The sequence below is a fragment of the Abramis brama genome, assembly GCF_963993115.1.
Source record: "Abramis brama genome assembly, chromosome: 11".
Lineage (NCBI taxonomy): Eukaryota > Metazoa > Chordata > Actinopteri > Cypriniformes > Leuciscidae > Abramis > Abramis brama.
In genome coordinates, this window is record NC_139973.1 from 26,509,042 (window position 1) to 26,526,871 (window position 17,830).

A 17,830-nucleotide genomic window follows, 5' to 3' on the forward strand; every position below is an offset into this window, starting at 1 on the left:
TGTGTGACATTTTCATGGCTAAAGTCTGATTACACTGTATTTAGCACAAACTCTGCTACAATAATATGTCAGCAGCATGTATGTAAAAGTTTACAGTTTTGAGATAATGACATTTATGCGTGGTTTGTGAAAATACAAAAAAAAATTGTCACTGAAATAAGGTCATGAAACCCATACTGATTATTTCTTCACAAGACTTTTGAATTGTATCACGTAGCCTAGAATATTTGCTCCAAAACTATGTGAAAATCATCCTGACTTCTCATTCAGATAAGACAATATATTGATTTAAAAATCGTAAGACGTGTTTTGTGTAAGAAAGCTTTATGCGAGGAGGCGATCACATCATTAATATGTAAGCCTTTCACACCTGAGAAAGACAAAGACACTCCCCTAACGGCCCTATTAGGAGCTATCAGGCCCTGTCATTCTGAGCAACCTTGCACAAAGAATGAGGAGATTTAAAAAAGAATGGCTTTTTGATTGTTTGGATTTATTTACAACACAACATAATCCAAAGATACACAACAAATGACAAAAAAGCACATTATTAAAAACAATGATCCAAAGACAGAGACCTTTGTGCCATTCCTAATAACATTGTACATACCTTTCTTTTCCAAGGTGTTTGATTTTCACTTTACCATGTTCATATACAGAGACTCATGTGAATGTTGAAGTCAGCAGGACTCAGTGGCATCTGGTCCCTGAAAAAAAAAAAAAAAAAAAAGTGAACATACTGATATCAAGAGGCCTGCACAATTTTGGGAATAAATTTCAGATTTTTCTGGTTAAAATTGCTTTTTAAAATACACAGAATACACACACACACACACACACACACACACACACAAATGTTTCCAACAATATATAATATAATGAACACCAGGTTTGTTGTGCCTTGTAGGCATAGGCTATGCGCAGTGCTGCATAAAATAATAATAACAATAACCTATAGCAGCCTATAAATCTTCCAAAAGATTTCAGTAACAACTACGCTAGAGAAAAATATATTGATTATCATATGTTACTTCAAATGTTTCCATTCGTTATGATGATATGAAATGAGATGATAGTAAAAACATAAAGCCTAATGTTTGGTGAGTTTTGCTTTTCAAACGCGATCGCGCTCCAAAAATATGATACATTCAAACGCACAGCATGCTGCAAAATATGATACATTCAAACGCACAGCATGCTGCAAAATATGAAACATTATGGTTACCATATTATACATATCTACGTTTGAGCAGATATCCACAAACACAGTAACAGTAAACACGGGTCTAAATATTATAATATTCACCATATATCTAGCAACAGTTCAACTGCAATGTGAAGTTTATGCAACAATAACTAGCTAATAATTAAGAATTTCTTACCTTACATCTTTCTTGTCTTCAAATCGCGTTCTTCTTCTGAGGTAAATCCAATGTAAGCTCAAGCGCGTCTTCCAAACTCGACGAAAAGCAGAGACTTGTGAAGTTTTTTCGTGCTTTGTTTTTGAGGTAACGAGCGCGTTCGCGTTCCATGTGGAGATTTGCATGTGAATCTCTTGTGCGCGCGTGGGCGTGGTCAAATTAAAAATAATGAGCAAGCATTTGAGATACTGGACATCTTGTTGGTTTTATACAAATTACTTAAACAGAGAATATTTGTTTTCAGTTTGAATCCGATCATTTAAAAGTACACACTTAAATGTGTATAAAGGTATATGGCTCATAAATGTGTGACAAGTATTCGCTGAGTTTTGTTTCAGTTTATAGACGTGCTCAAGAAAAAAAAGTTCACCGTGACGGAGAGGCAGAAAGCACACCCTGTTTATTTTCTTTATTTTACAAAAGCACAATGTTTTGATTTGATTGTAAGTGGACACATACAAAAGTAGAAATATCACAGATTCTTTTTTCATATTTCTTTTTTCTGTATGACCATAAATGACGGAGTAATTGAAGTTTATTGTGCTACTATGTGAAGAAAATCCAGCGAAACGCACCGGCGCGTTTGCCGACCTCAGAGGTTTAAAAGCAAAACCATTTATTAACTGGTTAATTTCGTTCAGATGATTTTCTATGAAATCAGAAATAAATCTCACTCTAAACTTTAACAATTACACCACTTCCTGCAAGAGCTTGTATTTCATTGGGCGCAAACTTTTATTACAGCTAATTGCGAGGTGTGCCAGATTAATGCAGTCAGCAGAAAAAAGAATTCATATTCATAGGAGCAAATTTAGTACTTAACGTATATGTATACAACATAATAAATTTCAGGACTGAGCCTGTGCTAATTTTGTACTGTATACAGTACTACATAGTTTAGACACATTGAATAGTAGTTATTTAATTGAATTCTATGTTCTCATTGCCTTAAAAAAATAAAATACATTTTTTTTTTAGAAATTAAATCTGCCAGAAAAAAATTATCTGCTTAACCAACAAAAATTATCTGCTTGGTTAACCAAAAGGTTCAGTAAAAAAAAATAAAAAAAATTGTAATATATATTTAACAGAATGCTCCTCTATAGAGTTATTTTTCTTGCTACAGAGTTATTCACCATGAATGGCTTTTTTAAAGGTAAATGTAGCATTACATGACAAGTTGTTCACAAGCAGTTTTATTGACATCTTTCTGCAGTTGTAAATTATTTTTATATAACAAAATTCTATGATATGAATAACAATTCACACCTGTTAAATGTGTAATGTAAAATACAGGCTGTTATGGTACAGTAAAAGTAAGCATACTTCAAACACTGCAGTCACTGTAATATTTCAATGTATTCAAATAGCTGGAATCTATTATATTATTATATGTATATTTTCACGATTACAGCTAAAAAATCTTTGGTTACACTTTATTTTAAGGTGTCATTGTTACAGTGTAATGATATATTTAAGTACTGTGTAATATTAAGTAACTACATGTACTTACTATCGGGGTAGGATTAGGATTTGGTTGAGGGTTAATTGCATGTAATTATGCATAATTAATTGTTATTACTATGGTACATGTAACATATGAAACAACACTGTAAAATAAAGTGTTACCAAATATTTTATAGAATTGTAACAGAGAATTGTGTAGAATTAATTGACCCTTTTATGTGCTGTATTTATCAGTTGTCTGATTACCTGTACCTGCCATCAAATAGCCTTTGAAACTGATATGGCACTCAAATACAATTAATCACTCACTCCTGTCACTCAGAATGCAGTTCAATGAGACGGGGACAGCTTCCCAACATCAAAAAATAAGTGTTTTAGTATTTCTTGACATTTTTTTTCTCTCTTTCCCTCTGGCAAAAAAGCGATGGAAATAGTTCTTTGTCTCTGCGCAGCCAGAGGAATAAGGAGGCAGAGCGAGAACTACATGATATGTCGGAGAAACTATCTCAACGTCTGGAGGAACTTGATCTGGTCAGTAACTCAATCTGTGAGTTTATCTGCTGTTTTAGTTCAAAACTCTAGACTAGAGCTATATGGTCTAAAAAAAACAACTACTTTTTATAACTTCTCCTTGGCTGTTGATTCAATTGAAACTTGCCATGCATTATCCCAAGCATTTATCAAAGCATTGCAATGACATGTCAATTAAACTGTCTATAGAGTCGTCTATTTTGACTAATTGACCTATGTCTTCTTAAAAACATTATTCACCCAAAAATTTAAATTTACTCACCCTCATGTTGTTCTAAACCTTTCTTCTGCTGAACACAAAAGAATATATTTTGAAGAATGATGGTAACCGAACAGTTGATAGGACCCCCATTGACTTCCATAGTATTTTTCCCATACAATGGAAGTCAATGATGTCCATCAACTATTTGGTTACCAATATTGTTAAAAAATATCTTCTTTTGTGTTCAACAGAAGAAGAAAAAAATTCATACAGGTTTGGAACAACTTGAGGGTGAGTAAATTATGTCAGAATTTATTTCAACTATCCCTTTAACAAAAAACATAGACAACAGAGTATTCTGGGGTGGCACGCCAAGTTGCGTCAGCAACAACTAAAAATCTGGGAATGTATGTATAAAGCCATTTAGACTAATTTTAGACTTAAGTGTTTCAAAATTCTAAGAATGACGTAATTTTACTCTTATTCAAGACTAAAGGTTCCTAAGTGTTAAGACTAGGTCTCAGCTCATAATTTTTTTAAGAGAGCTGGAGAGGTATCCTAACCTAGTTAGTAGTAACAAGATGGCAGCAGAGAGGAGGAGACCACACAATTTCCAACAAAGATATAATGTATTGGAGTTATGTGTATGTATATTATATACACTCACCTAAAGGATTATTAGGAACACCTGTTCATTTTCTCATTAATGCAATTATCTAATCAACCAATCACATGGCAGTTGCTTCAATGCATTTAGGGGTGTGGTCCTGGTCAAGACAATCTCCTGAACTCCTAACTGAATGTCAGAAAGGGAAAGAAAGGTGATTTAAGCAATTTTGAGCGTGGCATGGTTGTTGGTGCCAGACGGGCCGGTCTGAGTATTTCACAATCTGCTCAGTTACTGGGATTTTCACGCACAACCATTTCTAGGGTTTACAAAGAATGGTGTGAAAAGGGAAAAACATCCAGTATGCGGCAGTCCTGTGGGCGAAAATGCCTTGTTGATGCTAGAGGTCAGAGGAGAATGGGCCGACTGATTCAAGCTGATAGAAGAGCAACTTTGACTGAAATAACCACTCGTTACAACTGAGGTATGCAGCAAAGCATTTGTGAAGCCACAACACGCACAACCTTGAGGCGGATGGGCTACAACAGCAGAAGACCCCACCGGGTACCACTCATCTCCACTACAAATAGGAAAAAGAGGCTACAATTTGCACGAGCTCACCAAAATTGGACAGTTGAAGACTGGAAAAATGTTGCCTGGTCTGATGAGTCTCGATTTCTGTTGAGACATTCAGATGGTAGAGTCAGAATTTGGCGTAAACAGAATGAGAACATGGATCCATCATGCCTTGTTACCACTGTGCAGGCTGGTGGAGGTGGTGTAATGGTGTGGGGGATGTTTTCTTGGCACACTTTAGGCCCCTTAGTGCCAATTGGGCATTGTTTAAATGCCACGGCCTACCTGAGCATTGTTTCTGACCATGTCCATCCCTTTATGACCACCATGTATCCATCCTCTGATGGCTACTTCCAGCAGGATAATGCACCATGTCACAAAGCTCGAATCATTTCAAATTGGTTTCTTGAACATGACAATGAGTTCACTGTACTAAAATGGCCCCACAGTCACCAGATCTCAACCCAATAGAGCATCTTTGGGATTGGGACGGGAGCTTCGTGCCCTGGATGTGCATCCCACAAATCTCCATCAACTGCAAGATGCTATCCTATCAATATGGGCCAACATTTCTAAAGAATGCTTTCAGCACCTTGTTGAATCAATGCCACGTAGAATTAAGGCAGTTCTGAAGGCGAAAGGGGGTCAAACACAGTATTAGTATGGTGTTCCTAATAATCCTTTAGGTGAGTGTATATATGTTGTATATTATATGATGACAGGGAGTTGATAAAACGATACAGGCTTGATCATAAAGGTATTCTTTTTGTGACTGACCTTGTAAGAAATTTAATAACTTCTCCCACTCTACAAATCAATTCTCTGACTGCAGTAGACTTGGGGCCCATCAGTCCACAGTAAGCAGGGTCTTAAGTAGCACTATTGTGGCACTAACCACACCAAACATACTGTAGTGGCCAAAAGTGATGTGCAAAGGGTTTTGTTTAATGACCTTACAAGTTTGTTTAATCCATCAAACTTTTTTTTATTTTTTTTTATTTTGTTTAAATATATTTTAAAATATGAAGGAAGAACAAAACACTAAACTTAGTGAAAGTATTTATCTGACAAAATTATTTGGCAAAAAAGCAAACTACAGCTACATGTTTTAGAGAAACAAAAAAGCTCATAGGAAAAGAAAACATTGACAACAGCATAATCAGTTATTCATATTTCACTGGTTCTCTCTTGTTTTTGCATGTTCATAATTTCTTTGCATGATTTAATGTTTCATTGCATTATCACAAATAAAGCAATTGACTCCAAGCACAACTATGCAATATGCTTACAACATTTTTAATAATATTTGGATAACGGGTGAAGATGTCAATTTTCCTAGGCTGGTCAACACTTTTGGCCACTACTGTATGGTAGTTTATTGACTTTCCAACTGATCTTCAAACCATGTGACAAAAGCAAGCAACTTTTATGAGGATTGCAAGCTTCCTTGGGGTTGTTGGAGCCGTTGATGGATCTCATGTTCCCATCATTGCTCCAACTGCAAACGAGGAGACATATATAAATAGAAAAGGATTCCACAGCATCAGTACTAATTATTGATAATTTTGCAATCAAATTTAAATAAATTTAATATTAAAATAAATGTTTCAGTGTCTTAATTAAATTATTTTATTATAACAACATTACATGATTGGTGTCATGGTGCTGTGACCATCCTTGCAGGCTCACTATTGGCTGATTCAGTGGTTGAGGGTGGCCATTTTGGGTTGACATCATTGTAGTCCTTAGTTCACAACACTGAAGTGCCACTTAAGTCAGCACTTAAGAATCAGTCTTAGACTTTGCTGAAAGTTGCTTTTAGCTTCTTTATAAAAGTCTCCTGCTCTCAGACAAGTCCTACTTTTTTACTAATTTTTTGATACTCAAGTCAAAGCTTAAGACTGTTCTTAATAGCATTTCTAACTATTGTTACGACCGCTAGGGGTCAGCCGTAACAGGAAAAAGGAAGAGTCACACTACCAGAAAGATGCCCAATAACAAGAGCTTTATTTACAATAAGGGTTTAGCACCAAAACAAGGCCAAAATGCTAAATATCTTAGGGTCTTAACACTATGCTACCGTTTGATCAAGGAACATTTAATTTAATGTGTACCTTCATTAAGTCAAGTGCTAATCAAGAAATAACTGTTAAATTTAAATGTACCGTTACAAAAATGGACGCATTCGTACTTGTGTGAAAACAAATGTGTACCAAATTATATAAAAAAATCAGCCACAAGGTGTTTTTATAATAAAGAACTTTTTTCACTAAATAAACTTCTAAATACTTTCTTTAAGCCCTAACAGTTATCTTATTTTTGTGTATCTATCAAATGTATCCATCATTCTAATATTCTGACAAACATACCATGTCAGTTCTAGACCATGCAAAAAGTTGTCAAAAGAAATTTGATCCATTAAAGAGTTTATCTCTTACAATCAGAAATGTTGTTGGTGTGGCCCATTATGACTAATATGCCTGTATCTTGTGTCTCAAAACCTTGTACGTATGGAGAACAAGTCATTCTGAAGAAACATGCCTAATGTAATGCATTTCTGATGCTTGGGGACTAACAACAAAATTTTAACTATCAGCCATTTCAACTGACAGATGAAGGCTGGAATACTAATTTCCACAGAATAATATATATTTTTAAACTAATACTTTTCTATCAATCTCCATTTTAAAAGACTGAATAACTTATGTAACGGATAAATGCACAGAACCAGTTCGTTTGTAGAACTATTATCCATTAACATTGAAGTTTTATATAATTTACAAAGTAAGTTGTGAGATGGTTATAGATAATTAAATTTGAATACTTAAAAAAACTTAAAAAAATACTTACCTTTTTAATATATCCAAATAATTTTGAAAGGAATATTTTTGTCAAGTTGCCTTACACGATTTAATGTATTGGTGTCCATTTAAATTAAAGAGACGATTTCATGTTATATTATATATTTTTGTAAAGACACTTGTATTTAATGTTGTGATATAAATAATAAATCAAACACTTGTGTACATACTAAACTGCAAGCATACAAGTAATCAAACAGACAACGCATTATCATAACCTGACACCAGCTCAGAAGCACCCACAGAATTATATTTTAATTTAAATTATAAAAATATTTCTTGCAGGCAAAAATAACATAAGCATAGTGCACCAAGCCAAAAGCAGTTTAATGTGCAAAAACTCAAAAGCTGTTGAAGAATGAAAAGGACATAAGTATGTTTTGTCGTTTTTTTGTTGTATAGAAATGTAACGTTTTGTATTACATAGGCTTGGAGCAACATTGAGGTGAGTAAATGATAACAGAATGTCAATTTCTAGTATTCTAGTGCTGCTATGATGTATATGTACTGTACTGTATATGTGTTAAACTGGCTTTGTGTTAAACTGGCTTTGTGGTGCAGATGTTGAAGCGTGCTCTGGGTGAGGTTGGAGAGGTGTGTGAGCCAGTAGAGGAAGATAAACAGTCTCATCATAGCAACAGCATCATGGAAAGACGCACTCCCAAAAACATAGGTATGTCAGGTCCTTTCAAACCACTGCCATCATGTGACAGTACCCCAGATAACTTAACATGCCTGTGTTTCTATCTAGGTTCATGTCATGCTAGCGCTCATGCACACTCATTGTTGGACTCCCCTCCACCTGCACAGCGCTCCTTCCAGCAAGATGCTCTGATCAAAGAGCACAGCCAGCTACGGCACAAGAACACCCAGGTACATCCCACACAAAATGGGTAACACTTTATAAGTATTAATAAAGTACTTACAAATCATTAACAAACTATTAGTTTATAGTTAATTAATAGTTAATAAATGGTATTCTCTACAATGTTAATACAGTGAGGAAAATAAGTATTTGAACACCCTGCTATTTTGCAAGTTCTCCCACTTGGAAATCATGGAGGGGTCTGAAATTGTCATCGTAGGTGCATGTCCACTGTGAGAGACATAATCTAAAAAAAAAATCCAGAAATCACAATATATGATTTTTTAACTATTTATTTGTATGATACAGCTGCAAATAAGTATTTGAACACCTGTCTATCAGCTAGAATTCTGACCCTCAAAGACCTGTTAGTCTGCCTTTAAAATGTCCACCTCCACTCCATTTATTATCCTAAATTAGATGCACCTGTTTGAGGTCGTTAGCTGCATAAAGACACCTGTCCACCCCATACAATCAGTAAGAATCCAACTACTAACATGGCCAAGACCGAAGAGCTGTCCAAAGACACTAGAGACAAAATTGTACACCTCCACAAGGCTGGAAAGGGCTACGGGGAAATTGCCAAGCAGCTTGGTGAAAAAAGGTCCACTGTTGGAGCAATCATTAGAAAATGGAAGAAGCTAAACATGACTGTCAATCTCCCTCGGACTGGGGCTCCATGCAAGATCTCACCTCGTGGGGTCTCAATGATCCTAAGAAAGGTGAGAAATCAGCCCAGAACTACACGGGAGGAGCTGGTCAATGACCTGAAAAGAGCTGGGACCACCGTTTCCAAGGTTACTGTTGGTAATACACTAAGACGTCATGGTTTGAAATCATGCATGGCACGGAAGGTTCCCCTGCTTAAACCAGCACATGTCAAGGCCCGTCTTAAGTTTGCCAATGACCATTTGGATGATCCAAAGGAGTCATGGGAGAAAGTCATGTGGTCAGATGAGACCAAAATATAACTTTTTGGTCATAATTCCACTAAACGTGTTTGGAGGAAGAAGAATGATGAGTACCATCCCAAGAACACCATCCCTACTGTGAAGCATTGGGGTGGTAGCATCATGCTTTGGGGGTGTTTTTCTGCACATGGGACAGGGCGACTGCACTGTATTAAGGAGAGGATGACCGGGGCCATGTATTGCGAGATTTTGGGGAACAACCTCCTTCCATCAGTTAGAGCATTGAAGATGGGTCGAGGCTGGGTCTTCCAACATGACAATGACCCGAAGCACACAGCCAGGATAACCAAGGAGTGGCTCTGTAAGAAGCATATCAAGGTTCTGGCGTGGCCTAGCCAGTCTCCAGAGAGAATAGAGAATCTTTGGAGGGAGCTCAAACTCCGTGTTTCTCAGCGACAGCCCAGAAACCTGACTGATCTAGAGAAGATCTGTGTGGAGGAGTGGGCCAAAATCCCTCCTGCAGTGTGTGCAAACCTGGTGAAAAACTACAGGAAACGTTTGACCTCTGTAATTGCAAACAAAGGCTACTGTACCAAATATTAACATTGATTTTCTCAGGTGTTCAAATACTTATTTGCAGCTGTATCATATAAATAAATAGTTAAAAAATCATACATTGTGATTTCTGGATTTTTTTTTTTTAGATTATATCTCTCACAGTGGACATGCACCTACGATGACAATTTCAGACCCCTCCATGATTTCTAAGTGGGAGAACTTGCAAAATAGCAGGGTGTTCAAATACTTATTTTCCTCACTGTATATTAATTGACTATATACAAATAGTTAGTTCTTCATTCATTGTCTCTGTAATTAACACAATTTTGATTGTTTAATTAGCTTTAAACCAACCTTTATTAGACATTAATTGCATTCATATTCAGTGTTCCTAAAAAATGTTTTCAAATACATGAAGCACACAGTCTTTATGTGTGTTATGGATGGTAAGATTCACAGATTCGCATCGGCATAAAAGTATCAAAATCAAAATTTAGGTTTTTTAGCTTTTAGTATGAATATGTTAGGCTTAAGGTTATGAATAAGCTGGTGTGTTCCAAAACAATGACAAAATTCGCATTTAGGAGATATAAGGATTTAGGAGATATAAGCATTCAAAACTTAGTCTTTCACTTCCGCTAAAATGGATCACAGATTTTTATGACATCACCGCGGACTTCAGCTTCTCATCACATCTTCTGCCCAATCAAATGCTCTCTATAATCTAAAGCGTCCCACTCCCTATGCTATAAATACCACCTGGCCAAAGCAACCGTTGACACGTCACGGAGCAATATGGGTTGGAGATGTGTGTTTGGTTGCTCAAATGCTTGAGTTTATTCCGTTTTTCAACTGTACATTAGTCAAGAATGAAATGGCTGGAATTTATTCACTCCGCTACTATTGAATCCAACATTCATATGTCAGTGGTTTCCAACCTTTTTTCCAGCCTCCATGGTGCTGTCAAGTATGACTTGCAGTCTGTGAGAAAACTAAACTCTATTGGAGGCTGGAAAAAAGGTTGGAAACCACTGACATAAAATATAGATTAACATGGCAGAGGTAGAGCTGCATCTTCCACCAAAAATTACAAATCCAATGTTTGGAAACACGCAAAGTCAGAAGGCACTTAAGTTAATTTATGATTTGCTGTCTGTCTGAACCAAAGAAATGAAAGCGAACTATCTGTACCATATTGAATTGCAAAGCATCATGTTTTTTCCAGTGCATTGAATCACATTGTTGAATCGAATCGAAATCGGATCGCACTGTATCGTAATGGGGTGAATCGTACCGCATTGAATCAGAAGCTGCTTCGTATGTATCTTATCGTTGGCTATGCATCGAGATGTGTATCACATCGACCTCAGTTATGGAGATGCACATCCCTAATATACGTATGTGTGTGTGTGGTCAAAAATATCGAAATGTATCGATACTGAAATATCCAGAGTGTCCGCGGATCCTTAAAGTCATAATGTTGTTTATATGTCTATATGGGGTTTTTAATATGCTTTATGACAAAGCAATGAACAAATGCATAAGTCAACACTAGGGGTGTAACAATATATCGCAATACAAAAATGCAACAAAATGTATCGTGGATAGTGAAAATATGTATCGTGGATAGTTCACCCAAAATAAGTGTGAGAAAAAATTCTTACCGCACTCTTATCACAAAAAATGTTACCAGTAAAAAGTGGCCTACATTATTTAAAATATATGTAGTCAGTGACAGATTACAAGCATATTAAAATAAAATAATTCTGTATTTTCAGCTTCAGAATCATGAATATTTTTATTCTGGTGTCACCATTGTCTTGTGCATTGGGTTACCAGCACCAAGTCCAAGCCTATTAATTTCCACCCAATGTAATACCAAATTTAGCATTTTAATCAACACAGGGTTCGTACAGATTCTGTAAAATGAAATTCCAGGACTTTCAAGGACTTTTCAAGCACTACTTTTTTGGATTTCAAGGACTTCAATCAGCACTTATCAAACGATATATTTGTTTTATTTTTTTACTCAAATTACATATATATATATATATATATATATATATATATATATATATATATATATATATATATATATATATATATATATATATATATGATAACTAATGGTTCATGTCATAGAGATCAATCCATTGACCAGCGCTGTCAGGCATGTGAAATCACCTTAACCATTGAAAGGATATTGAAACAGATTTTTTTTCTATGAATATATGATTGACCTGAAGAATGAAAGTTGTATTATATACTTATCATATACATAATATCATGCTCATAGCCATGCGAAATAGCTCTATATCTCAGACAGGCTGCAGCGTTAATTTAGCGTGAAAAGATTGTATTTTTTTCAACAACAACATTTTTTTAATTAGGGATGCACTTTTTGCAGAACGAGTCCGATACCCATTCTTTAATTTCTGGTACTCGCCGATACCAATTATCGATACCTGAATTTTCACTGCATTTGTAATTTTTAAATGTATTAGTAGATAAACCAAATTAAAATAAATCATATTAGTTGGCTTAATTTGTTCATCAAATATATATTTATTTCAGTTATTTTCATGCTTAATTAAGCCTGCTAAAATGCATTGTATAAGCTTCTGTTACTGTCACTGTTCATTCTATTGCTCTATCATATTTTATCTATCATTTAATAGCACAGCACGTATATTTAGAGCAGCTCCAGAAGGGCTCAGTGCTGAGGATTGGGTCAGTGTAACAAATGTTTAGATACCAGTGAAATATCAATTATTTAATCCAATTTTGATACAACAATAACTACCAGACTAATTAATGTGAATTTAAAACATTATTAAAGACAAGTAAGCAATCAGTAAAAAAATAAGAACAAATAATCAAATTACAAATAGGACAAATAAATACAATAGAACAAAGAAAGGCTACAAATGAAATAAACAGTGTTTTTAGAGTTTTTCAGGTAGATCTAACAGGTACAGAAATTTGAATAAAGTAATCAAATGTGAAAAAAGATGCATATTCATTACTGTATAAATTATATATAGGTGGATATTTTTTTAAAGTTGAAAAGGGTAGCCTATTTAGTCAATAGCAGTGAGTAATTTATTTGTCCTTTGTTTGAACATTAAAACACAGCAGCAGGTTTATTAGACAGCTGTCCCTTTAAGACCGAACGCATGGCTCCCATTTGAACATGGCTACATTCACTTGAGATATAACCGACTTTGTTTACTGGGATACTCACCTAGACAGGCGTTTTTACATAAACTTGTGTGAATTCGTCCGTTTAAGCGCAAGACGTGAAAGACAATTCAATACAGTATTCGCGCGCTGTCTATCAAGACGTTGGTTTGCGGAGCGCACGCTTCGGATGTTTGTGTTTGCGGATTAAACTTCTTGACCTGCAAACGTCCTGTAATAATGTAGGGAACCACTCGTTATACATAAATCAGGTAACAGTTCATGTTTTACTTTACTTACATATACAATTTAGTTTTAATCCAAATGACACGTGCTGAGTGAACGATCAGCAATCAAGAGCATTCAACAGAAGTGCGCTCGCTCGCTCGCTCTCTCTCTCGTCAGTTAACGTTAATAATAAGCTACATGCCTCGTTTTATTTTCTTTGCCATTGACATCCGACTGAACAAACTTTCCACTGATGTCTGTTTAAAGGGATGTGCTCGACCAGCTCGCGCATCTGTGCCGGTGCGCGCTCAATCCACTGCGCGTTTTTCTCTAATCAGCTCGCGCACCACAGCTGTGTTACTATACACACGCTGCCTGGTAGGCCTATCGGTTGTTGGTATCGGAGCATTTTTACGAGTACGAATACATGAGATCGGTATCGGTGCATCCCTATTTTTAATAATTCAAGTACTTTTCAAGTACCTCTTCAAAAATATGGCTGTTTTCAAGGGTTTTCCAGGACTTAAATTTCAAAAAGTCAAATTCAAGTACTGTACTTCAAGCACTTCAAGCACCTTGTACGAACCCTGTCAACAGTACATTTTTTGTTAACCTTTAACCATATGTCTGGGAGTATCGCAATATCGTATCAAATCATGAAATGAGGGTATCGTTACACCATTGCTGAGTATTTTCTCCTTAAATCTGCAGTGAACCAAAGACAGTCTCAAAAACACGGTTTGAAATCGCTGGTGTTTCTGACGTCACAAACTACCTTGTAACACATCACGATTCTAGGAACTCCTTTTGGAGGAACTAATTTAGCTCCTACTTCAGAGTAGGTCTAAACCAGCACTAAAGGAACTACCAGTGACGCTAGTGTACGCTGAACACACGTGAAACACCAGCACCTGCCATTTTTAAAAAAGCTGTGTAAACACAGAGATTATAGCCTATATATTTACTCCACAAACTAACTCTACGAACATGATAGATGGGCCTCTTAACCTTTACGCTTAGGAAAAAATCCAATGCAACCTTGAGGGGACCAATCCAAACATGATTTTGTATTTCTGCTCAGTTAGCAACACTGGACATCAACCATATGCTAATACCTTTTCATATACTGTCTGCTTTATTTGTATTACAGTTCTATCTAATAATGTATTAGACAGGACTGTTAGACAAAACATAAACTAATGAACACGGAGAATGCGAGCACTGTGTGCGTTCTCAGCGCCGTCAAAATAAATGTCCGCCGCGCCGTCAAAATAAGTCACAACAACAAGCATGGCTTGCGTCACTTCAGAGTTCCCGGTGCGAAAGCCCCTAATGACACACGCAAGTGTCTGACCTTACATAAAGCCACAATACTAACTTTGACAACAAGGTGTTTAGTCATTTAAAAAATAAATCTATTTCATGAATAGTAGCTGTTCTACACTAACCTGCATTTTTTGCTGGTTTCAAAACACCACGCTGGATATAACCTGCCATGGTAACATATCCTCGGATAAACTCCTGCGATCCAACAGCTAATGCCTGCACATTGCCTTGAGATTTAAGCTGGGGACACATTTAACCCTCTGGGGACCAAGCTGTTTTTGGGGTCCTTGAGATGTTCTGACATGCCTTGACATTTGTGCTTTTTTCAGTTATTTATAAACATGTTAATGGCAAAGGTGTAAATTCACTCTATATAGCACAAACAGGGCTACCATAATATGCGAGCAACGTGTATGTAGATGTTTGTATTTTTAAGAGAATGTTTATGCGTGGTTATTGGAAAAAATTAAAATGAAAGTTGCTGAATTAAGACCACAAAACACATATTAAATATGTGTCCACAAGACTTTTGACTAATGGATGTTGTCCCTTTGAGTTCTAGCTTCAAAATGATGTAAAAATAGTCTTGCTTTATCGTTCACAAAAAAAAATACATTGATTTAAATGGTGTAAAACAGGTTTTTCTTGGAAAGCCAATATGCGAGGGGGAGGAGTAGTTTACACCTTAGATTATGAATGTCCCACCCACTCTGCATAATGAGCCATTCACTCAGGTGTGAAACTGACTGAGCCACAATGCAAGGACAAAAGATGTATTTAGAAGAAGACTTATATTGACCATTTAAGATTTCGCTTACATCTCTCTTGTAAATATGTTTTGCTATTTTATTAAAAATGTTACAATTACAACAATAATTACAATTTCAACAATATTTCAAGTGTACTCTTTCTTTGTAAAAAAAAAAAAAAAAAAAAAGATTATAGGCCTACATTTTATCATATGTATTCATTAGTTTGAATATAGCCAACATTGGAACATCTAACATCTTAGTCTATGAATTTATTTTTGACAAAAATAGTATTTTTTTTGCAGTTTAATACGTTGCTTATAGAAATACATTTTATTTCAACATATTCCAGTCGATTTTTACTCATCTCAGTAGGCTATAGCAAAGCAGTTTATTCTTTCACACACAGACGCGCGATTCATATTTAGGCTAAACAGTCTTTACAAATATGTCCCCTTCATTCATCTCACAGAAAGGCGAGTCATATTATAGAAATGCGATTCATCTTTTTGCGGTTTACATAGGCCTACACTAACGTTATTCCATAACGTTATTCCACACGTGAGAAAAGAAAACAGCCTACCTCACTCCTCAGCGGAATCTGCTCCTCATTTCAGGAGATATTGCTCCTCATCAGCACTGTTCTGAGGAATCTTTTCTCCATAAGGTAGGCTATAATGTCTCACTCGCGAGGAGTCGCGACGCGCTTTGTTTACAGCTGATGTGGGCGTTTCACAGCTCTGAAATAGTTCAGAATTTGCGTTTGAATAGCACGTGCTCTCCGGGGAGTGGTCACATTACTGTGAATGAGCTCGTAATGAGCTCGACAGGAGTCGCTCTCTTTTTATACAGATTACAGAAGCTGAGAATATTTGTTTTTTATATAAATGACTTTATTTAAAAGATGCGATCTCAAGCTTTATGCCCGTGGGTCCGTTTGCCTGTTTGACTGAATTTTCGCGGAGTTATAGATCATTTTCGAACGCGTTTCAAATGGGAGTTTACTGACAGAGAGAAGGCAGAAATCGCATCATGTTAATTTTTCTTTATTTGTCAAAAAGCAAAACACTTTATTTTTATTGTGAGTATACAGAAAAAAAATAGAAACTGAACAGGATCGATTGATGTATTACACGAAAATGAAAGATCAAAATTAACAGAGCATTTAGTGTTTATTTTCATTGCTAAAAAAAAAAAAACGAGCAAAACGCGCGGGCGCGTTTGTGGTCCCCAGAGGGTTAACGACTGTAAAGCCGATTATGAATGTAATTTGATACTTGCGACTGATCCTGCCTAAACTCTCCAAGTCAGAGACCGTTGTGTTCAGTCGGTATTCATAGTCTGTTTAAAATCTGCTCCAGTCATTGGAAAAAGTCTGTGTGTTCAGTTCAGTTTTAGAATGTTTCAGCTTGTCGTTAAAAGTGTCCCCGGCATTGCATAGGATGACTTGACAATTTCACTCACGTTGGATGCGTCAATGTCACATTTGCATAGGCCACTATTTGAATTCATGATTAATGGTAAATTCAAATAACTTCTTCAGAACGTTTAAACTTGATTTAGTTTTGTTTATGCTTCTGTAAAAATGTTGTTCGTTTAAGGTTTTTGTATTTATTCCTTGAACCGGTTCTGAGCCCTGACCAGAGCATGTGAGCGGAGTGGAGCAGTGAGAATCTCCGCTCATCGCTCACGGAACTGTTCACCCCTCCGCTCCCCCGCTCAAAGCTACATCAGGCCGCTCCGCTCGTTATCGCTCAGCGCTCAACGAGGTTTGCTTCGCGCTCCACTCAAATCGCCCCCCGCTCGCTCCAAAAAAGGAAAAAAATCTACATGTATATCACTTTTAGCTTAGACCACAGCCTTACCTCCTAAAGAACTAATGAGTAACAACAACATTTTTCAAATAGAAATGTTTTATTTCAAATTACAGGCTTATGTAAGAAGGAATGTAGCCTACACAAAAAGTCCTGTAAAATTAAACGAATAAATGGGCCTAATAATCTAAATAAAAATTATATAAACAAAAATATGATAACAAAATATTTACATTTTTTAAAAGTAAATTAACTATAAGGCCAGAATTTTGATAAGTGAACTTCTGCGCAACGCGCACGATTAAAATTTAAATTGGCTTCCATACACACAAACTGCTGTAAAATTAAACGAATAAATGGGCCTAATAATATAAATATTATTACGGACGACACAGATTCGGCTAAATAAAACGAACCATTAGGTCTACTTGAATGAAAAAACGAATTTGTTTGAATATTACGCTATATTTAATTTACACTTTGTTACAAGTTACCGTATTCAATTTGCTAACCTTTTGTTTTCTTCCCAGCGTT

At 36.0% G+C, this 17,830-nt stretch overlaps 1 protein-coding gene across 6 annotated transcripts in view; it reads left to right on the forward strand.

The window, feature by feature from the left end:
* LOC311092864 (centrosomal protein of 95 kDa-like) overlaps positions 1-17,830 on the forward strand; it is a 198,381-nt gene that overhangs the window by 110,978 nt on the left and 69,573 nt on the right. For all 6 annotated transcript variants that reach the window (XM_084129859.1, XM_084129861.1, XM_084129860.1 and 3 more), the window contains 3 exons: positions 3,311-3,419; positions 8,227-8,338; positions 8,417-8,538. In XM_084129859.1, coding sequence (XP_083985985.1) covers positions 3,311-3,419; positions 8,227-8,338; positions 8,417-8,538 — 343 coding nt within the window. The remainder of the gene's footprint in view (positions 1-3,310; positions 3,420-8,226; positions 8,339-8,416; positions 8,539-17,830) is intronic.